Source organism: Mytilus edulis, chromosome 10 (assembly GCF_963676685.1).
Source record: "Mytilus edulis chromosome 10, xbMytEdul2.2, whole genome shotgun sequence".
In the NCBI taxonomy this organism is placed as follows: domain Eukaryota; kingdom Metazoa; phylum Mollusca; class Bivalvia; order Mytilida; family Mytilidae; genus Mytilus; species Mytilus edulis.
In genome coordinates, this window is record NC_092353.1 from 5905212 (window position 1) to 5930460 (window position 25249).

Below are 25249 nucleotides of genomic sequence, written 5' to 3' on the forward strand. Positions count from 1 at the left end.
CAACAGGTCTTCAATGTAGCGAGAAATTCCCGCACCCGGAGGCGTCCTTCAACTGGCCCCTAAACAAATATATACTAGTTCAGTGATAATGAACGCCATACTAATTTCCAAATTGTACACAAGAAACTAAAATTAAAATAATACAAGACTAACAAAGGCCAGACGCTCCTGACTTGGGACAGGCGCAAAAATGCGGCGGGGTTAAACATGTTTGTGAGATCTCAACCCTCCCCCTATACCTCTAGCCAATGTAGAAAAGTAAACGCATAACAATACGTACATTAAAATTCAGTTCAAGAGATTTCCGAGTCTGATGTATAGTTTTGCAGAGTTACAAAGTTATAACCCTTCCAAAGACATTTTTTTTGCTGAAATGTTTTAACTCGAAAATTGACACAAAATAAAAACGGATGGAAAAAAGGTAAAATATGTCAAAGGTATAGTAACATGCAAATGTCAAAAACGAACTGTAAATAAAAGACCAATAGAATAAACAACCGCCTGCGTAGAAAATCAGATACTGGGGAAAAAGTACCTAATCAAAAACAGCAATTACAATTGTTACGCAACATAAGATCTGCAAATCGGTAAAAACTGCCGAAATCGACAAGCGACCACGAGTAACAGTTATTGACCTTATTAGATGGGTTTTATCCAATTTTGCGTATTTCGCAGAATCATACAGCAAATAGCAAAATTATGCACTGCACAATAACATATACAAATAGGTTAACATGACTGAAAATGTCAATCAACTCCTTATAGAAATTATTTTCCCTGACTGGTGCTTTTCTCTTTTCTCTTTTTTTTTGTTCAAACCTTCTGTAGATGATAAGAGGCGTGAAATATAAATAGATTAGGGTAATAATACCTACAAGCAAATAAACAAAGGCAAAACTTATATGTTATACTGAACCTTTGCTTTAAATTTGGTTGTTTACTCATTATCCTTTTATTCTTCAAAATTCAGCATTAAACAGTAATATATATATATATATATATATATATATATGTTGTGTACAATGTGTAAATTTGTACAACTTATAATTTGTACAGGGTTTTTGCACAAGTTATAAGTTTTTTGATAGATATCTTCTTTCACCATGTGATATAAGTTCATCTTCTAAAAATTATCAGTTTAATGATTTTAATTAAAATTTATATAAAATCAACCTAACATATACTGCTAATCTCATTGTCCTCAAACTGAAAATGAAGATAACTGAATGGTTTAAATTCTAATTATATTTTTCTCCTTATACCAAAATCATATCCATGAAAAGTCTTGTTGAGTTCTTGTCATGTTTTTTGTATAGCTGCTCAGTTTAAGACTGTAGCATTTAGTATGACAGTAATATGACAGACATATGCGAAACTAAATTCTCTGTGCTTGCATCAGCCATTTGCGTTTAAAAACAATTTGTACACATTATAATCTGTACAACATTACAACTTGTACACAACATATATTTATAGAATGAACAGCGGCATAAAGTACTATTAAATTATGTACAGTCAATACTTCTAAATATGTTTAACTGAGAACGTAACTATTTGATCTCTTTATATTAACATATCATATAGTCAATACGAAACTTCATGTTTTACTTCTCCTACTTTACTGATAAAGACCAGAACTTAGTTCTCTCAAATCAGATAAAGGAGTCATTTGCATTTTGATTAGTTTTAGTCTCTCCACATTTCTAAATAGTCTAACCCGTGATTATGTTCTAACTATCAGTGATACATGAATCTCCTCACAAAATTTTAAATCATTAGGACATAACGATAACTTCTTTTTATTATATTATGTGTCTGAATAGATGACGACTATAATTTCTCTGACATAATTTTATTTGCTTATAATACAGGTTTCTTGCAGTGGTAAAAAAAGTCTTTTGAATAATATGCAAAACAATACAAAATGAAACGCATAATCTCCTCCTTATGTTCCAGTTATGGTTGCAGCCTGTTATCTATGTCTTGAACATAATGTGATACGAACAAGTTAAACAATTATCTGCGTGCATATGATTGGCTTATCCAGCATGATGTGACAATATAACGACGTTTCCACTGGCTATTCCTTTTGGATTTTGATCACTTTCAAATATCGCTTAATGGCAGTTTTTGTTATTTTATTTAAATAGTAACAATAAGCTCACCGAATACTAGTTTATCGTCATATTACAATTAAATAACTCGGTTTGATATCACGTATGTATTCTCACTTGTTATTAAACCGATAATTTTCATATGATCCACATTATGTTAAACTTGTTGAACTATATATTGCATCGTTATAACTATTATGAATCCAATTCATCCATAGGAACTAATGTAATAATAATTGTGTTTTAACTTTATTTTTTAAAATAGGTAAACATTAACAAAACTTTAGAATCCTAGAATTAGAACTGAACCATTTTGTGCTATGTCATAGTTTGTCTTTAATCATCATTGTGTCTTGTTGATTCATGTCTTTGAATTAAAATGTTCAAAAGATCTTCTATGTCATAGTTGCAACATCCTTCTATAATATAAAACATCTCATTCATTACAGGAACATAATTTAGTACTACCCTTCAACATAGTTAAGTAAACGCAGCTATCGGACTATGCATTTGTAATATACTATAAACAAGATGGAATATGATTCTAAGAATATTGGATAACCTGTTTATCAGGAAACATGTTGTAATTTAAAAACTTATAATTTCTTATTTCTATATGTATTGCCGTATAGTTTTGCTAATTGTTGTAGGCCGACCGGTGACATATATGCCCATGATATTTCGAGGCATTGAATAACAAAAAAAAAGGTCATTATTGGTAAATTTTCAGCACTTGATTTTGTTATACTGATCTTGTTTCTATCCTTTAACAGTATTTCTCCTAGTATTATATATTTCAAGATAGTTACAAAACTCGCTAAAATTGGTATAACATTGTCCCCGAGATTTCACAGGTGTGTTCTAATATATTGTATTTGTCGTTTTTAGAATATTGTATGATCAACTTGGTGATGTTTTTCTATTTGTATATGCTGTCGAACTGTCATACACCTCTTACCTAATTAAAACCAAGAAGTGATCTCTTTTTAATGTTACTCATGTTCATGACTTTGAATGCAACTAGTTATAACGGCAAGAATGTATTCAAATTCAGAATTTATAGTACAATATGAACATACCTGCGCATGATATTAATATAAAAAAGGACATTTAATGAACCGTTCCTCGTTTTCCAAAGAAGTGTCTGAACTGAAATAAGGAATAAATAAACAATTATGTTTAATTTTCCATGTTCAATGCGTTTGTTACTTTAATATGTTGTAGAGGCGTAAACTTGTTACACTGACTGAACCCCTATCATTTTATGAGTTATTTACCTGACTTATCTGCAAACTTGCTGATAGCATATTGGATATCATCCACAGAGAATCCCATTTCAGACAGTGTCAGTTTGTTATTGTATTCTGAAAGAGAATACATCTTTGTCAGTTTATGCAATGCAAATCAATAACTAGGGATAACCATTAACACTTGTTGAAAATATCAAAAGCAACTAATTATAGAGCAGCTACAGGAAAAGTTTTGATGACGGTTCATTTATTATTTCTCTGTTAATGCACGTTTTCGCTACATTTGTGCTATTTATTATTATATGACCGTACAACATATAATGTGAAAACCCTTTTCCATTCCAAAATATTTGACCTAAGACGGTGTCTTCTTAAAGAATCTGATAGTAACTCATGTTTTCTAATGCGAAGAATAACTTTTCTAACATCGATGATTTCGTTTATCTTAGTATTTGATGTTACCCTTATAAAAAGAAATGTATATGTATTGTAAGCTTTGTCAAATATCCGATTGTTTAACGATAAAAACTGAATGTGAGCTACATGCTTTCAGCTAAGAGTATCTGGCTAACGTACCTTGGCTTTCCCTGTTTGGTTGTTTATTTTCATTTTTTGTCTAAAATATCAAAACAATACATGTATTTAATAGTTATCAAAGGTACCAGGATTATAATTTAGTACGCCATACGCGCGTTTCGTCTACATAAGACTCATCAGTGACGCTCATATCAAAATATTTATAAAGCCAAACAAGTACAAAGTTGAAAATCATTGAGGATCCAAAATTCCAAAATGTGGTGCCAAATACGGCTAAGGTAATCTATGCCTGGGATAAGTAAATCCTTAGTTTTTCGAAATTAAATTTTTTGTAAACAGGAAATTTATAAAAATGACCACATTATTGATATTCATGTCAACACCGAAGTGTTGACTACTGGGCTGGTGATACCCTCGGGGACGAAACGTCCACCAGCAGTGGCATCGACCCAGTGGTGTAAATAGTTATTTAAAATACACGTATATATCCAGTGACAGGTTGGAAATTCGAAACTTAATATGATGTAAGTTGATCGCTAAACTAAATTCAGGACAGATCTTCACTAATCAGAAAAAAGAGGCAGATTATATCAAGTAAAAGCAATCCAATCTCAGCCGATGAGAATCCGACGAAACCACTGCAAATAAAAAAATAATCGACGAAAAAACCCCAAAAAATAAACAGTTTGCAAAACACAACATATAAACATAAATATTTGTAAACAATTTGTTTCCGACTAAAAAAGGTGATAAGCTCATGTGTTCAAATGTAGAAAATGATGGATTAAACCTGGATTTAAAGCGCTAAACCTCTCACTTTGATGACAGTCTCATCAAATTCCGTTATATTAACAATGATGAGTGAACTAAACCGACATAATAAATAAAATAGACAAAATATGGGAACAGCAGTCATCATCGTGTAACAATTTAAAAAGGAACTATTTAACAGAACACAAAAAAAAATCTATCTACAAACACATTCATTGATTCGCGTGTCTGACGTCAGAAAATTTTATACGTCACATAAATTTGTCGATCAATGTATATACGAACAATTTAAAATTTTCACATGGGTACTGTTAGCATACATAGTTAATAAGTCCAAGTATGTAAGAATTAATTTCAGAAGTAGACCGAGATTTAAAATATTCCAAAAGTTATATAGAAGTTATAAGAATCCATAAATAGTGTATTTTACTACTGATTGAATAATTTGGAAGTTTGTGGTTCAACGTATTTTCTAATTCATAATAGAAATATATCATAATTACATATAATAGAACAATATCATATTGACGTGATCTTTTAAAGTACAGAGTCACAAACTAAAGAAACACAAAAATTCGCATATACAAAACACACCAGCAAAAAATGAAAGATAATACAAACACATTGACGGGATGTGTAAGTACCGAGCCACGGTAAATGGATAACACATAAAAGAATCCAACAGTAAAAGTAATATTAATAATAGAACAAAGACAAATGAAAGAACAATATAACACGTTGTTAAGATGATAAACAACATCAGTACGCATAATCTATACATCAAGACCATCATGTATTATTTGTGAAGTTGATACGGAATATTTACAAACAAGGTCTTGGTACCTTCCGGTGAACTTTTTTTTAGAAAAAGGACGAGACGTTCTTTGACATACCCCTGGTTCATCAACTTTCTACTCAGACACTAATGACGTTTTTCAAAGTCTGGGTAGGAGCTGAAAGCTCTTGAATATCGAATACGTTGGAAAATATATATCCCATATGCAGGTGAAGTTGGTATATTGCTACTAACGTGGGGGAAAGGTGCACCACATTTTTTATGTTATTTCGAGTAGACAGATAAAATAGTACAATTATTTCTTATAATTTAATTCTAAATCCATTTTAAACGGGTGAAACCTTGAATAAACGTTGATGACGTCACGGTCACAGGACTAAATTATGTATATGGGCTGATAACTTAACAACGTCAGCCAATCAAAAGACGCGTTACATCCAAAATTAAATTATTATAAGTTATGAGGAAAACCTGGTTTCAGAATAATTTTTTTGTTTCATTTGCTTGACCACGATATTTTTATAACAAATTGCGGATCAGATTTGCTTTTTTAGGAAAAAATCACAACAAACCCATACCTTACCCCCCCAACCCTTTTTGTAATTAAATGGTGGTTCCCAAAAGCACATTTTGAATACCACCAAAGCAACCACCCAATACTTAGATAGCGACTGTGATGGTTATACATATGTACCGTGCAATCATGGTGCTTCAATATAAAAATTAATTACGTTATTTTGTCTCTTGTAGACTGTTGTCTCATTGGCCATATCTTCTTATTAGCTTTAATGATGCAGGACAAAAATTCAAAAGATTGAAAGGATTATCATTCATTGAAGCTATGCATTGTGATGTACACCCAGGAATTCATCAATTGTAAAAGTATAACCTATGGCGAACCTAATGAAGATTATAAAATACACCTTCATAATGGTAACAGAATCATGTGGGTTACTTTTACTATATGTTTTTTGTCCTTAAATTGTAACAAAAGCATAGTATGTCCTCGTTATGTAAATGTTTTTATTCCATGTAGAATTACACGAATACCTCATCGTCAATATCAACCATAACATCATACATTCATGAAATGAGATTAAAATGCAAAATCTTATCAGTATCAGATCTAGAGACACGCATATAAGACATGTTCGAAAAGTCAACACAGAAACTAACACCGACCACGATACCTATATAACCGGAAGAAAAGTGACATTGGAAACTTTTACTATAATTTTCAAAGTGCTTTATAGGAACTCTCGTTTGAATTGAATATGTATATGAACTCTTGTTTTGAATAGTTATATGAACTCTCGTTTTGAATATTTATATGAACTTTCGTTTTAAATTAATTATTTCTCGTTTTAGTTTTAAGTTGACATGGTTGAATATTTCTTGTTTTAAATGTTTCTTTATTCTTAAATATAATGTTTCTTATTTCAAATATCATCGGCCAAAGAGATTATAGATTTACTATTTTACAACTTAATCCGATGGCTGTCAAAAGTGCTAAACTTACACTCAACTTCAAAAGAAGCAATTATCGCTATTTTGCTAAGTTAAGCCGGAGGACAATAATTCGTTTATTATTACATAAGATTAGACAATGATAGATTTATTTCATGAGAACCTTTTATAATGTTTTAATACCCTTATTTTTGAATTAATTTATGTTTTGTAAACTGTTGCTTGAGCAGTCTTCCCCTAGCTTTTGAACTGTAAACTTGTGTTAATAAATTTGTATATATTTGTATACGGTCTTGCGTTTAAAGCAGCCATAGTGTCGATTATAGACCTACAGACTTTAATGTATCCCGTGCCGAAGTTCACGGACTATACCGGAATTGCACGGGGTTATAATTACACCGATTACACAAATAGAGGGATCGTATCAAAATGTTAATAACATATTTGAATGACCTCATCGTAAAGCTTGGTTGCAAAAATTAACCATATTTCTGTAATATATTTTTATTTACACCAAATGTTCTCATATATTTTGGAATACTATAGGTAACGATTTCGATTTTTATACGCCCGTCAAAATTTTGACGGGACGTATTATGGTATACAAATGTCCGGTGTCCGTCCGTCCGTCCGTCCGTCCGTCCGTCCGTCCGTCCGTCCGTCCGTCTGTCGTACCGTCTGTCCGGCGTAATCATGTCGCACCGTAACTTGAGAACGACTTATCCAAATTTCATGAAACTTAATATAGTTGTTTCTTATGATGGTCAAATGATCTGTATACTTTTTGGTGAAAAGAAGATTTAAACTTTTTGAGTTACGGCACTTTATAACTAAAACAAGGGTGTGTTTTTTTCACATGTCGCACTGTATCTCAAAAACGATTCTTGATTATGACTTAAAACTTTAAACACTTCTTAGTTATATTAATCTCAATATCTGTATACTTTTTGGAGTTGATTCAAAATTTCATTTTTGAATTATTGAGTATTTTGTAAAAAAGGGGGAGGGTTTTTTTTAATGTCGCGCCATATCTCAAAAACTATTTAAGATTATTGCTTAAAACTTTACACATGTCTTTGTTAAAATAATCTTAAGATCTGTATACTTTATGGTGATGACTCAAAATTTCATTTTTGAGTTATTGAGTATTTTGTAAAAAAGGGGTAGTTTTTTTTTTACATGTTGTGCCGTATCTCAAAAACGATTTATGATTATTGCTTAAAACTTTTCACACTTCTTTGTTCTATTAATCTATAGATCTGTATACTTTTTGGTGATTATTCAAAATTTTATTATTGAGTTATTGAGTATTTTGTAAAACAGGGGAGGGTTTTTTACATGTCGCGCCGTATCTCAAAAATAATTTATGATTATTGCTTAAAACTTTACACACTTCTTTGTTATATTAATCTAAAGATCTGTATACTTTTTGGTTTTGATTCAAAATTTTATTTTGGTAATATTTAGTTTTTTGTAATAAAAAAAAAAAAAACAGGGTGGGGGGTTTCACATGTCCCGCCGTGTCTCTAAAACAATATATGGTTATTGCTTAAAACTTTCTCAGAAACTATTTATGATTATTGCATAAGACTTCCACATAAGAAGTCGGGCGTATCATGCGCTCATGGCGCAGCTGTTTATTTCTGAATTGTCTCCATTTGCAAACCATTTAATCAAAGCACTGTAAGCGCTGTAGCCAGTTAACCAAAAACCAAGGCAAACATAATTATGAAAACTGTGATATTGTTGCTTCAACATTTTTTTTTAAGATTTAAAAGAACAAACATTAAACATTCAAATATTGTACATTTATGTTCATTTAATGATTAAGGCAAATAATTCATATTTTATCAAGGTTTCAAAAGCAATGCATATATCAAGTATATTCTTTTCATGGTCATGAGTCTGCAATGATACAAGTTCGCAATGATTGCAGTTCTTCTAATTGATAGTTAACGTTGGCATTAGTTGACTGTTAGTAGTTCAAGTTGATTTTTAATAGTACGAGCTTGTAAAAGTATGAATGGACTTGCCTCCCAGGAAGGAAAACTGAGTTTGTGTTCTACAGTACAAAATTTATGAGACACAAGTCCGACAAATGTTTACTACTACAGGGACAAACAAGAATGAATATGGGTTAGGAGTTGGTGACCCCAGTGACTTCCCCTATATTTCATTTGAGATTTTTATATTGTCCTATACATGAATATATATCGTTTAGAGGTGGGGATTGGACCGTTATCTAGTTATTAAATAGGAGGGTGTAGGGTGACACTAAGGACTCTCCCTATATTTCATTTAATTAGTTCGTTTGTCCCATACATGAATATATATATGGTTTAATTTAAAGGTGGGGATCTCAACCGTTTCCAACATTGTCCAAGTTCTCAAACAGGAGGGGTTTAGGTGACCGCAGGGACTCCCCCTATGTTTCATTTAATTTAGAGGTGGGAATCTCAACTGTTTCCAAGTTCTCAAACAGGAGGGGTGGGGTGACCGCAGGGACTCCCCCTATAATTCATTTGATTTGTTAAATTGTCCCATACATGAATATATATGGTTTAAGGGTGGGGATATCGACAGTTTTCAAATTCTCAAACAGGAAGGGGTAGAGCGGCCCCACGAACTCCACCTATATTTCATATGATTTGTTATATTGTCCCATACATGAATATATATAGTTTAGGGGTGGGGATCTCGACCGTTTAAAAGTTCTCAAACCGGAGTGGTGGGTGACCGCCAGGGACCCCCTATAATTCATTTGATTTGTTAAATTGTCCAATACATGAATATATATGGTTTAAAGGTGGGGATCTCGAGCGTTTCAAATTCTCAAACAGGTAGGGGTAGAGTGGCCCCACGAACTTCACCTATTATACTTCATATGATTTGTTATATTGTGTCATACATGAATATATATATATAGTTTAGGGTAGGGGATCTCAACCGTTTCAAAGTTCTCAAACCGGAGGGTTGGGGTGACCCCCAGGGACTCCCCCTATGTTTCATTTGATTTATTATATTGTCCCATACATGAATATATATGGTTTTGGGGGGCTGATCTCGACTGTTTCAAAGTTCACAAACAGGAGGGGTGGGGTGACCCCAGGGACTCCCCCTGTATTTCATTTGATTAGTTATAGTGTCCTATACATGAATAAATATGGTATAGGGTGGGGATCTCGACTTTTTCCCAGTTCAAAAACAGGAGGGCGTGGTGTGACCCTAGGGACTTCTGCTATATTTCATTTGATTAGTTATCTAGTCCCATACATAAATGAATATGGTTGAGGGGTGGGTATCTCATCCGTTTCAAAGTTATCAAACAGGAGGGGAAAGAGTGGCCCAAAGGATTCCACCTATATATCATATGATTTGCTCACATTCAGGTATCATATAATCGTGTTGCACTGTTTGTGAAAATAAAGTAAGAAACTTGAGATTGTTCATTAGGAGACTTTGGTAAAAAGGTTTGCAAAGTTATTTTTTTATTTTCTTCTCAAGTGGAATGTCTGTCGGGCATGTCGGGCGTAGCTAGTAACCAATTCGAAAGTCCAACTGCAAAAGAAGAAGGTCACAGACCTCGGACCACCCCTTATTTGAACCCCTGTCTCCAAATTGAAAAGATACGAAAATTTCGTCTTCTGATTTGAAATTGCCACCAACAGCATTGAACAGTTGAACTTATATAATAGAATATTGACGACAAAAAATATTCCTACGACTTTTGCCATTTGGGAAATCTAAACTACTTGTCTTTAGAGACTTTCGGTGATTAAATATTTCATACATTTGTTCTTTGACATCTTAGCCAAAAGCACAGGGGGTAGATAATAAACTACATAAGGATTCCTAATGTGCTCTACTTCCTATGTGCAACTCCAAAACTTTTGGGTGATTCGACGATCATTTAAGGTTTTTCTGGTCATATTTTTTGTAATCTAGAATTAAAAGTATGAAAAAACTGTCCAATTAGTTATAAATAACATAATATCCAGCTAGATAATAAAAATGGCACGTGTTTCAGCATTTATTGGGTAGAACACAAATCTAGGGTGCTCGCATAAGGCAGCTTAACTGCCTAAAAATAAATTAAAGTGTAATAGAAAAACAAAGGATACGGGTATACATCATCCATGATACAATACCAGTACGAAAATATTAATAGCACCCATAAGTCTATTGTCGTACACTAGAAAATTAGTTCTTTTATTAATCAACGGCTCGTCAGTCATCTTGATAATAATGATATTCTTGCCGACGAACAAAATGGATTATGCAGACTTCTTATACGTTCAGGTATTTCACATCCAATTTTTTATGGAAATATTCTTTATAAAGCACAAAGGTGTCAGTATTCACCTCAAAAACTAACAAAACCTTTGAATAGACTTATTAAGAAGGGATATAGTTACGAGACTGTTGTCAGGTCATTAAAGATTGCATATTTTGGCGTTAATATTGATTCACTTATAGGGTCTTTGCATAGGAACTAAACACATTTATTCAAAAACCAGTTGTTGGCATGACACGGGTGATGTTCTTCTCATATATGTTATGATGGTATGATACTAAACCCCTAACGGGAAGGATTGTGCCTGATGTTCATATGAAGAAATCATAATCTTTCAGTCAGTTTAATTGAAGTCTGGAGCTGGCATGTCAGTTAACTGCTAGTAGTCTGTTGTTATTTATGTATTATTGTCATTTTGTTTATTTTCTTTGGTTACATCTTCTGACATCAGACTCGGTCTTCTCTTGAACTGAATTTTAATGTGCGTATTGTTATGCGTTTACTTTTCTACATTGGCTAGAGGTATAAGGGGAGGGTTGAGATCTCACAAACATGTTTAACCCCGTCGCATTTTTGCGCCTGTCCCAAGTCAGGAGCCTCTGGCCTTTGTTAGTCTTGTATTATTTTAATTTTAGTTCTTGTGTACAATTTGGAAATTAGTATGGCGTTCATTATCACTAAACTAGTATATATTTGTTTAGGGGCCAGTTGAAGGACGCCTCCGGGTGCGGGAATTTCTCGCTACATTGAAGACCTGTTGGTGACCTTCTGTTGTTGTTTTTTTCTATGGTCGGGTTGTTGTCTCTTTGGCACATTCCCCATTTCCATTCTCAATTTTATTAGAAAAAAAGGTCATATGAAGACCATATATTTACTTTGAATAGTGTTATTAGAAAAATAAAACAGTATTTTTTGCATTCATCGATCTTAAGAAATGGTTTTATTTTATTGACAGAGATATGATGTTATGCAAAATTTTGCTGAATAAAATTGATGGGAAGTTATACAACTCTGTAAAAAGTATATACCAAAGTTCTGAGGCATGTGCTCGTATAAACGGTAAACTAACATCGTGGTTTCGCTGTAAAACTGGTGTGAAACAGTGAGATAATTTATCGCCAACACTCTTCTCCATATTTATAAACGATCTTGTCCAAGAAAGTAATGACCTTAACCTTGGGATAGACTTTCAAGAAACGAGGATATAATTATTATTGTATGCGGATGATATAGCGTTAGTTGCAAGGTCGGCTGAGATTCTTCAGTGTATGTTGAATACACTTCATCCAGTTGGAAAAAAACAAATTAGAGAAGGTTGAAAATTACAAATATTTAGGGATTACATTCAGTCATAACGGAAATTTCAAAACCAATGAAGAGAATTTGTCGAAGGGCGGTGGAAGAGCACTGAGGACGATTATATACAAAATTCACAACAATAAAGACTTCGGATTCAATGCCTACGAAAAACTATTACTCGTGTGAAGTTCCTATCTTAAATTTCTCCCCAAGTGTCTGGGAATACAGACAATTTCCAACAATAGACAATATTCAAAACCGTACAATACGATAAGTTCTTGGTGTTCATCGTTTTGTGCCTACTCTCGCCCTACATGGTGATGTTGGATGGATTCCAAGCCAGTTTCGAAGATGGACAAACATGGTGAGGTATTGAAACAGACTACTTAAGTATGAAGATGATCACATAACGAAGCTCGCTTTTAATGCAGGCTATAACCATTGTACCGACATTTGGTGTAGCGAATTGAAGGACATTTTCTGTAAATTTAATTTAGAACATTATTTTGATTAAAAAAACAGTTATTGATTTGAAAACTGTAGAAATGAACATTCAACTTAATTTTATTCAGCGCCCGTATTCAAACATATGGAACGACAATATGCAACAAGTACCCAAACTTCGTGCTTATATAACTTTCAAATCTGCCTTTAATCAGGAACAGTATGTAAAAATAAAGAGGTAGGGCAAATTTCCCCATAATTTTTTTTCACAATAGGGCCAATTTCAAAAAGTGAATGAATAAATTAACTTTAAAAACAAAACATAAAAATGCTTTTTGATCACTATCTCGATTTTTATATATCATGATATGTGTGGGAGATAGTTAATTCAACCCACTAAAAGGATGAAAGTCAAATATAGGAATTTAGGGTGTTTTCAGGTTGGAAAACAGGGAATCCCCCCAAGAAGGACATTTCAAACCAAAAAAAAAAATTATGTGTTTTGTTATTGTTGTAATTTTTACAACTTTTTCCCTCAAAAATGAAATTGGTTTGGTGTGTGCTTAATTCATAAAAAAAAACACTTTTAAAAGAAAAAGTGGAACACCGCTAAATTGTACCTATATAGTTAATTAATACTAAAGATAAGTATATGCACCACCGTGGCTCAGAACTTATTGTACACATTTGAATAAACTTATTGTACATATTTGAATACAATTTCAGAAAGAGAAAAAAGAGCCAAGAACTTGAAAGGAAATATAATTATCAAAAAAGGGATCGAATCTCACATCGATTTTTTGAATTTTTGATTTTTTTGTGTTGAAATATAAGATATTAATGTTTTTATCATATTTTTCGGATGTTTGCTTAATTCATAGAGTCATTCTGGATCATTTTGACTATATATCATTTTATCAAAGAAAAAAAAAATAATGTATCGCTTGTTGTGTGCATTCCTATGACTGTACATACTCTTGACTTACTTTCTTTTTTATGTATTTACATTAAGGTGGTACCTAACACTAGAGGGGGATAACTCTGTAAAATCAGCTGAACGTTTTAATAACGTTGCGTTGTTAAGAGGACATTAAGCTTCTTAATGATTAAAATTAGTGTTTGTCAAACTGCTATATAACTAGTGTAATTTTTCTGATAACATGGTTTGTTCAAATTTTTTGAAATTTTTATATTTTTGTCAAAGGGTCAAAGTAAATACTTTGTCAAAATTTTATGAAAATTAAACGAGCCAAATTGATTTTAGTGAAAGTGTTAGGTACCACCTTAATAACATATTTGCTAGGAACAACTGCCGTCAAACTGAAGTAGATGTCTGTACATAACCAATAATACGAGAATTGATTATATAGCAATGAAGCTCAAATGTTGCAAGTGTAATATACACATAACTTTAAATAAGGCCATTGTATACAAGTTTCAAACAATTTTTGGAAACATTTTTGAACATGGTATTATATGTAACAAATGCAGTCAACAGCAATGTTGTCGCCAATTCACCAACTGTGTAGATACATGTACTGAAATGTTTACCACTGTCCCTGCACCGGTACCTAAGTCATCAGAAAATAAAACAACACCACAGAACAGAACAATTACACTACAAATTGTGATTGTATGTAAAACATCAAGAATCTGTTGTATTTGTTAAAATACCAGATAAGGCCATGTTATATGAGTTGTGTGGTTGTAACACAAGGCGTTCTATGACCAACGGAGGTCAGATGTTGTCGTCTGGTTAAAATATATATGATCTTATCTTATCTTATAGACGATAAAAACCTCAAAGACCAGGACAAATACAGATATACATATATTCAGAATGAAAAAAACACCATCCCATTTGAATTTGTTCGATATCATTTGGCTTCTTAACAAGTTACGTGGTATGGTACCTTATGCGCATAAAGGGTGTTATAACAATTAGATAAAATAAATATAAAAAATCAATAGTCTTGGCCTTGTATTTTTGTAGGAATACCAGTTTAAGGTATGAAAATAGATAATTAGCATCTATCGGGCTATTCAAAACATGATTTATCTCTCTTATGAATGAAAAGAATTCAAGGGAAATTGGCCATACCTCTTTAACCAAAGTCGAACGCTCGTATTTAGCACAATTCAGGTGTGGCATATTACCTCAGAGGATAGAAACAGAAAGATATATAGGCGAAAGACCAGAACAAAGGCCTCTGCAAATTTTGCAATCCAGACGTGATCGAAACTGAAAGACTGTACATTCTTTTCTGATATACGAAAACGTTATAGGTTGCATTTCTGTAAATATTGACAATGCAATTTCCCATAGGAACTCCTTTTACGGCTAAAACTGTACCACTTTTACTATGAAGTTTTGAAAAAAATCTTATCCTAGAATTGAAAGTTCATATGCAACACAATGTTTTTCAAAGGTCAAAATATAGGGCTGTGCGGCATATTTTCAACGTTTATATGCCCTGAACTTCTCAGAGTTTAAACTTACACTAATTTTCTTAACTACCCCTACCTCGAATGAAAGGTTACCACAGATTTCAATGTAAACAATATGCACGTGTTTATTTACTGGTAACATTCCCAAGTTCTGTCTCTGCGATATGGAACACAGAGAGCATAACTGGGAACCAGTATGTAAACAAAATGAATTTTCTATGAATATTCAATTACTCCCCAAAAGAGGCGTGTTTTGAGAAACAGCTGTATTTACAAAGTGCAACCTTTAGGAGAACTTTTATTACATTCCTTTAGTACTTCCTTTATATTTATGGACAATAATGAAAAACTTATTTTTTTTAATATTATCAATACTCGAAAACTAGCAAAATACATTGAACAGACATATTCTAAAAGACGCAATTCTGTTTACAAATAGCTTAATATCAATATATCTTTATTTTAAAATTACTTTCGTCAACAAAAAGATAATATCACGAATAATTTGTTATTTCCAAAAACGTGATATATTGTTTTATAATTACTTAATATCATTTGAGGTGACTTATATGTCCATTGGGCCAGGTGTAGTATAAGTTATCTACGTTCATATCCGTAAGTATGGATAACTTAACACCCTGATGAATCCATGTACACCTTGAGGCGCAGCCGAAGGGTGTACAGGGTACTGAAGGGTGTTAAAATATACACATCTACGGATATGAACGTAGATAATGAATTTATCCCCGGTCTTAGTCTAAATCTGGCGATTTTTAGAGAAATTCGACCAAAAGTTTAACGTGAAAGTAACGTTTTTTTTTTCATTTTTTATATATCATCTATTGCAATTTGGGATTTTGACATAATTTTAACAGGGTATAGGGTACTACCTTTGGTAGAACGTAACCCTACAGGAAGACAAATATAAGACGTTTTTAATCAACAAAAGTGAAATGGGTCAAATTTGGCGCATAAAGTTGTCAGAGTTACATCAAAGACGGTGTTACGTCAACATGGGTCATTTGCATAGCTAGGTCAGTAGTCCCATTCATTGACAATGTGGCAGAATAGTGATGCATTTACTAAAATGAGTGCAAATAATGGACATAATAAGATAAACTCGTTAATGGATTAAGTATCTAATTATACAGACATCATTCATAATCTACAGAATTTGATATTTCATAAGGAACAACCATGGAACTAAGGAAAACGCTCGTGAATTTATCCCGATGTAATGGGTAGCAACATCCGGGGATATCGGTTAGCAACACTCAGGGGCTATGGGTTTTGTAACGACGTGCGTTAGCCAATCAAAATCCTAGAAATACACTAAGCCGGGGATAATAATATTTATCATATATTGTATGTTTATGATCTGTACATATTTACACATGTCACTTTAATAAATAATTTACGTACTTACTTACTTACTTACTGTAACACCTTACCATAGAAAATCCAATTGGTGAATACATTGCTAGATAGTACTCGGAACACTGTAGAGACATATTGTATTTCGTCTACGTCAACTGATCTCCTAAATTAAGTATCTTATTTCTGATAAATCAAGAGCAATATATCAAATGTGTGTTAATCAACAACTTTCATTATTTGTTATGGATGTTTCGGACACTCCAGTAGAAAATGTCATTTTCAAAACTAAAATGGTTAAGGTGTAATATTCCACACAAAAAGTGCGAAAATTAAAAAAAAAAAAAAAAAAAAGATGCAAAAAGTTTATTAAGGTGGCTCGGGCGTATTCGAAGTTTCTATCAGAAGTGCCGTATTTTTGGTTATTTTATTCTTTAAAGAAAATGAATCAAATTGGTCGAAAAAAAAATAGGTGTTCACGGACCATTCATTTAAGCTCAAAATTTTACTTTTAAACAGGTATGTAAAAGGGACCACTTTTCAATGAAATGATAGGGGAAATAGAGGTTTTGACATATTTTTTTCGGAATATCAAAAAAACGTTCTATGACAATTGTTCCAAATCTGTAATATGAAAAGCTGGAATACAGCATCAAAGAATGAGCCAATAAAAAACATAGGTCACCGATAAGAAGAATGAGCCAATAAAAAACATAGGTCACCGATAAGGAAAAAAAATATTTTGCCTTACAACCCAAATTTTGGCGGGAAAATGGTAAAAATGGGTGAAATGTCATTTTGACCCTTTAAAAAATACCGATAATAACGAAAATATTCTATTAGTCACATAACTACAATGATTTAATATTTCTAATCAATCAAAATATGAAAAAAAATTACGACAAATACTTTTGTAATTCATGCGTGAAATTATGCGCAGTCGAATAGTCCCGAGCCACCTTAAACGAAATTTTGCAAAACAAGTTTTTTTTTGGCAAAATTCAAAAGAAATACACAAAGCCAGAGTTATAAATGTCAGCGTCGGTATAGAATAGAATGAAAATGTCTATTTGTAATCAATCGATCTACATTGTTACTTATTAAACTAATTATATGTTGTATTTACCTTGTAATTTTCGCAAACATGCTTTATATACGAATTTCCTCTCATTAGTTCTACGAATTTGCATTCTTTAGATTTAAAAATATGTTCTGTCCAAGGTTCGTCAGACGGTTCCCAACGTTTTAGTCCTTTGTCACAGTAAAAACATCTAACACAATCAGTATCCCCTTCTTCTTCCCCTATCGAAAAATAAATGATCATGGTATTGGTTTTTTTTTGGGGGGGTTCTTTTTTTGCATTTTTTTTACAATGATTAATTACTTGTGTTGCTTGGTTTAGTGCAAAATAATTTGTTGATGACTGTCAGGTTTTGTTTTACACCTTATGAAATGATACAGATTGGTTTTCCTCATACTATGTACCCTGCAATATCATTATTGTAATGTGAAGGTACAAAATAGCAAATGTTTATATATCAACAAACATACATGTAGCTACCCATGTTAGAAGATAAGAGGTGTGTATATTCTCCGTTATTTTGCTCTACACAGTTCTATTTCTCTGTCTTCGATATGTTCAATCAAGTTTTAATGGAATAATTGAATTAAATTGATTCCAATACTATTTTATTTATGCGTGTTAAAAAGACCCTTAAACAGCCATTCTATAGTTTTTGTTTTGGAAATAAAGATACATTTTTATTTGCTTGCCCTTAGATAAGAACAAAGCAAAAGCTTCTGTTTATATATTTATTTTGTAGTATTTCATAGTACTGTAAAGAGATTTGTTAAGAATACCCATACATTTTAAAAACTATCGAGCATAAACTTAGAACGTATATATAAGCACAATTTTATGTTATAGATCACTTCCGCCTTCAACAATATGCAACACCATACCGTTTAATAGGCTATGAAAAAAAGACACGTAATACAAAAACTGCATTCATGATAATGATTTCATAAGCTTTGTTACATTCATTCAATTATTCTAGACTCGGATATTTAGAGCTTCACATATATGTAACATAGTTTATTTGAACGTTTGTAATTTGATAACATCTACAATGTTACATCTACCGTTCTCTTGAATAATTATCCGATATTTAGAGATTCAGAATACAAATACAATAATACATAATTCATGTAATTGATTTGTATATGCGTTCGTTTTTTCACATCCACATTGTAACCTCTCCTGATATTTTTTGTCGATAATTAGTAGATCTAAAGCAAAGCAATTAAGGTACTGTAACATATTGAAGTATTGATGGTGCGGGGATGCGGTGTTATATTTGCATTGGAGGACGTCTATTATGAAAATGAGATAATTTGTAAGTGAAAGATATTGAAGAGCGTAATTAAATTGAAGTTTGATCTCAGTACTACCAACATTTACATTTCGCCTTTAATGGTTAGATAGTATACTAGGCTGACATTTACATACCAACATAGTAAAATCCTGCATATGCCAGCATTTCTGGTGTTTGCCTGACTGTTGTTGCCCATTTCGTTTTAAATGTTTCTATACGACTTTCTACGTCTACCATCATTTTGTTGTATGGCTTGAAGATCTTATGAAAAATGCAAATAATTGTTTTTTCATATACATGTAACATTCAATTAAAAAAAACAAATAATAATAAATGTAAAAAATAAATGCCAATTTTATTTCGATCAACATATGTACGTCAGTGAATAAACAGACGCCAGAAAAAATGATGGACGTCATTGCCTGATTAAGGCGACCGCCTGTACTGTATCCCAGCATTACCAAAGTTCATCAAACGTCTTCGTTATCGTCCTTTATATGCATGATAAACTAAAAATATTGTTATTTTAGTGTGTACTTAATCACAATTCCTTGATGACAGCAGTCATGTTTATTAATTATGAGTATTTGCCAAATGAGAAGTGCAACACATCATAATTTTTAACCGCTCGCCCAACATAGGAAAGAAGTGACGATGCCCATAAAAGCACAAATGATGTTCATAAGAACCATTGATCATCATGACTGCAAATGAAGTTCAGTATCGAAACACTACATATATTAACTACCTTTAAATGTTCAAAACAAAAACCTCAAACAAGCAACCAGTTATACTGAATACAAACAGGAAAATCAAGGGGTTGTCGGTGTTAATCAATCTCTGTGTCTAGCTTACATGTGCATATGACAGACTAGGAAAAAGGTTAGCAATATATATTTGTCTTTAGTTTTATTTATTTATTTACTAGTTATAAATCGCATGTTCTGCGTTTGTTTCGGGGGGGGGGGGGGGGGGGTCAACATGTTTGCTATGATATTTTTATTATTTAACTTTAAATAATGAAATTATGTAATTTATTTTATTGGAAAAAGAAGTGGTTGAGAACATGTTTAATTTTAGAGTACATTTTGCTTGTTTGTATTTTCTACCCAATGGTTGCATTATATTTTTACTTCGTACATCTCAAAATTCATAAGTAGCACATACATATGAATTTGAAGAAGGATTCTAATGTCAAAATAAAGGATTTCCCCCAAACGGGTCTTACATTGTACATGTGATGCTTCTGTGTCTTTCGTCAATTATAAAATTCGATTCTAAGTGACATTCCTTATCAATAAGGATTTATCTGAACATTAATGTGTTGTTTTAATTACAAACAGTTTAATACACACATTTCATGAACTATTGATGAACTTTCGAAACCTGAGATAGTTATTTATAACGTGATACAGAGGATAAATTTCTACACATCTATTTCTTTTAATCGTACGTAAGTACATCAACTAAAACAATATGAGTGGTAGAAAGAGGCCACGTAAGCAAAAAATTGATAATAGTAGAAATTGGCCAAAAGAAACATATCTGGAAAAATTAAAAGAGATGGGTATCGGGGTCAATGCAACGTGGAAGGTAGAAATGCTTCGCCAGTTGTATTTGGCTAATAAAACAAAAACTCCGTCTATAACAATTCCTGAAACATCTAATCAGCCTCCCGTTAATGAGTTGCAAAACTCTACAAATACGAATTTGAATGATCAAGAAGTAGGATTATATCACCCGTCAACGCTTCCTGTCGTTAATGATACGCATATTCATACGCCAGGTAACACACCTAATCTTAACAGTGAGGTACTCTTCAGGGAATCTGCGGCAGCCTTTACTTCAGCAACAGAAACTCTTTCAAATATCGCTAAGCTCTTGTTAAAAACTTCAAATACAGAAAATGTTACCGAAAAGGAAGTAACAACACCTACACTTGAATCTGCAATAAGATGTTCTAATAGCCGACCAACAGATTCCGCTCCCGAGGCTACATCGACAGGAAAAGTGTACTACGCCGAAGATCTCCCAAAGATGGATTTCGTTGCACCTTCCATCAAAAAGCAGATAATAGAAGGTAGGGACATTAACCTGGCTACATTATTGGCACCTAAATATGATATACCTCAAAACCAAACTATGCAGTCAAGGGGGTTTACCGTTGAGCTTTCGAGTAAGAAAGACGTAAGATTGGACCACAATCTTTCAATAGAAGAATTTAATAGGGCTTTCCGGAAATACCGTAATATTATGGGGAAAGCTTTCCCTCAGAGAAAAGTTGAATTGGAACAATATGAATCTGACATAAACGAAATATCACAAAATTACGGCCCATGTTTCTATACATATCACAAGATGTTTTCTGCTAAAGCAGCTGCTGCCATAGTTGAACACAATATTGTTATCAACTGGTCAAAGGTCGATGACAAATTGTTGAACCTTGTTACTCATAATGTTCAAAGCAGAGCATGTACTCACTGCGGGGAATTTGACCACACATCAAAATTCTGTGAAAAGGCAAAACACGGCAATCCAACTTTATCCCACGGGGCTACAAATATTCGTAACACAGATAAGAGGGGCAGACCGGTTTCTAGTATTGCAGGGGCAGAACTCTGCAATAACTACAATTACGGCACTTGCTATAGAAGGGAATGCAAATTCATGCACGCATGTAGTCAATGTGGGTCAAGCGGGCATGGCATGAAAACTTGTAGTTTAGCCAAACAACAGACAAAACAACCAAGGTCAAACAATGAAACTGCAAAATTAGATAAATTATCCAACTTATCTAAAGCTTCACAAAAAGAAATACCAAAGGCAAACATCTGACTAGATATGTCACCTATAAACGTAAACAGACTTGAATACGAACTTAAAGAACACCCAGATAAAACATTTTGTTATGTATCTTTTGAATGGTATACGTTTCGGTTTTGATACATTAGTATCTATACTCGATTTACCTACGTTTGAATGTAAGAATTTACTTTCTGCCATCAGAGACCCCGAAAGTGTTGATATGCTTTTGAAACAAGAAATAGATAAAGGATATGTTAAAGGCCCGTTTAGTAGTCCACCTTTCGAAACTTACCGTGTTAGTCCTATTGGGATTGCAGAAGGCAAATATTCTGGCAAAAAACGTCTTATCCTTGATCTATCTTCTCCACACGAACAGGAAAAACATGAAAGCATCAATAGTCTTATAGATAAGGAGGTATGTTCGCTATCTTATGTAAAAATAGATGACGCAATAAGGGCCATCAAGCATTTCGGAAAGCAAACAATTCTAAATAAAACCGATATGACCGATGCATTCAAACAGCTAGGGATTCGTAAAGACCAGCATCACTTATATTGCATGAAATGGAAAAACAATTATTATTATTATGTAAGACTTTGTTTTGGTTCTCGCAGCTCGCCTTGCATCTTTGACAATCTATCACGGGCTATTTGTTGGATAGCAAAGGAAAATTACGGCATACCAGTTATACTTCATCTCCTAGATGATTTTCTCACTATTCAACCACCGGACTCTTGCGGATTTAGAACAATGGCGCTAATAACGCTTATATTCAATCGTCTAAATATTCCGATTTCTAAGAAAAAGACTGTAGGTCCCACTTGTACTATCGAGTATCTAGGAATCATACTAGACACTGTAAGTTTTGAAGCAAGATTACCTAATGAAAAGGTGGAAAGAATTTCAAATTTTATTGACAGTTTTCTGCATAAAAAATCGGTAACGAAAAGAGAATTATTACAACTGTTAGGACATTTTAATTTTGCGGCCAGAATTATTCGTCCGGGTAGATCGTTTGTCAGCTATCTCATTAAGTTATCTACAAAAGTTGATAAACTACATCACTATATATCATTATCAAAAGACTGTAGAACAGACTTAATCATGTGGCGAGATTTCCTAAAAGGCTGGAATAGAGTTACTTTCTTTTATGACGAACATATAACTTTAGCTAGTGACATTGAACTGTACACAGATGCGGCTTCTAACTTTGGTTTCGGAGGTTTTTTTCAAGGTAAATGGTTTAGTAGTACTTGGCCTTCTGAACTATCAACTTCACTCGATTCAGACATGTCCATGGCTTTTAGAGAACTGTACCCGATTGTTGTTGCATCTTTATTATGGGGGCACTTATGGAATAAGAAACGTATCATGTTCCACTGCGACAATGAAGCCGTTGTTAATATAGTTAACAAAGGAAGATCTAAAGTGCTAGACATTATGAAGTTAATGAGAACACTAACATGGCTATCCGTTAAACAAAACTTTACTATTCAATGTCAACATATTCCCGGAGTTAAAAATGTGATAGCTGACTCTTTATCTCGTTTTGATTTTCAGACCTTCCAAAAAGCAGCACCAGCAGCAGAGACAGTACCCACTCCGTGTCCGAAATCTTGGCAAGTAATGTGGAATTAAATGCAAAAGTTAAAAATTTAATTCACAACTCCATCGCAAGCAGTACGCGTTCGCAGTACGAACATGGATTTAAATCATACAAAAACTTTTTGTGTCTCTCCGGTTTTAAGTGGGATGATAAAACAGATATGCCACCTCTAACGGAAGATATTTTAATGCATTACGCTACACATTGTCACGAAAATCTTAAGATAAAATGTTCTACAATAAAAATGTACATTTGCGGTTTAAGATACATATATCTTCAATCCGGAGTACAGTGTTTATTCACTGACTGTTGCTCTTCAAAACTGCTTAGGTTAGAAAATATTTACAGAGGTATTAAAAAACAAGAAGTAAAGAGTTCCCGAAAAAGATTACCGCTAACTTATGATATAATTAAAAATATGATAACAACGCTTCATAAGGGAATATTTTCGCCATTTGTAACTGCACTTATTGAGGCAGCTTGTGTCGTTGCTTACTTCGGATTTCTCCGCTGTGGTGAATTAACCGTCAACACGGACTTCGATGCATCTTGCAATCTATGTTTAGAAGACATCACTTTCGAGGAGGATTACGCAATCTTACATTTAAAGACGTCTAAAACAGACCCTTTCAGAAGTTGAGTAAATATTTATCTTTTCAAAAACAATACTTCTGTGTGCCCGGTCAAATCGCTGATTAGATACCTCGATGTTAGAAGATCTAGATTCAGCATAGCTTGCAACTCTAGTCCGCTATTTGTTATGGAAAATGGGGAGGCTCTAACACGTACGTTTTTCATCAATCATGTTCGATCCATCTTGGAAAGTATCGGACTCAACCCATCTAATTACAACGGACACAGCTTCCGAATAGGAGCGGCAACATCGGTTGCATCAAAAATTGAAGATCACCTAATCAAGATTTTAGGTCGTTGGAGTTCCGAATGCTATACCAGATATATTCATACTCCAAAATCAACGATTAAGCAAGCCCAGCTAGCTTTGATATCCGATTAGTCTGGAGTGTGTGTCCGAGCGAGAACTTCTCTATGTTCATTACTTTAGGAATATCTATCAAAAAGTAGTATTTTAATATTCAGCCCCATTCATCTATTTAGTCAGACGTCAGTCGCTACCTTGATATACCCTATCTTTTGTTAAATTTGTCGGGTAACTTATGACAATAAGCATTTGACGTCTTGAGCCGAACAGTTTTATCATTTTTACACAATTTAATCTACTGTGTGATGGTTCATATTCTGGACGCCAGTCTTTGCTCCTTTGTAATAAATCTACATACCAAAAAACAAATATGAAGCTTAGAAATGGAAAAATATTAAATACTAAACTCGTTCAAAGGGTATCTACACGTCTCAATCTTCAGAATCGCTTATCTAAAAATACTACAATAGCTAACGTTTTTAACAATAAAAATCGTGGTTACCCTTCTATCGATAAGTGTCATGCCAAAAAATGACTTACGTGTCCCCGTCTTTCCACCAACAATACAGTAAGGTCCACATTTAATGGTCGCACATTTTCTCTAAATTTTGAAACTGATATTACTTGAAAAACAAACAGTATTATTTATTTACTCACATGAAACAAACCGGGATGCGGTATTCAGTACGTAGGTGAAACTGGGCGATATTTATCTAAACGCACGCAAG

At 33.2% G+C, this 25249-nt stretch overlaps 2 protein-coding genes across 3 annotated transcripts in view; one reads left to right on the forward strand and one right to left on the reverse strand.

Moving 5' to 3' along the window:
- Nucleotides 1-2350: 2350 nt before the first annotated feature.
- LOC139493223 (baculoviral IAP repeat-containing protein 2-like) overlaps nt 2351-25249 on the reverse strand; it is a 32242-nt gene continuing 9343 nt past the window's right edge. For both annotated transcript variants that reach the window (XM_071281445.1, XM_071281444.1), the window contains 5 exons: nt 19304-19430; nt 17921-18096; nt 3941-3980; nt 3392-3478; nt 2351-2533 (listed from right to left, as the gene is read on the reverse strand). In XM_071281445.1, coding sequence (XP_071137546.1) covers nt 2451-2533; nt 3392-3478; nt 3941-3980; nt 17921-18096; nt 19304-19430 — 513 coding nt within the window. In that variant the 3' untranslated portion in view covers nt 2351-2450. The remainder of the gene's footprint in view (nt 2534-3391; nt 3479-3940; nt 3981-17920; nt 18097-19303; nt 19431-25249) is intronic.
- On the forward strand, nt 20520-24327 carry LOC139493222 (uncharacterized). The gene is made up of 2 exons (XM_071281443.1): nt 20520-21249; nt 23536-24327. The coding sequence occupies exons 1-2, from the start codon at nt 20646-20648 to the stop codon at nt 24219-24221; spliced, it is 1290 nt and encodes a 429-aa protein (XP_071137544.1). The 5' UTR covers nt 20520-20645; the 3' UTR covers nt 24222-24327.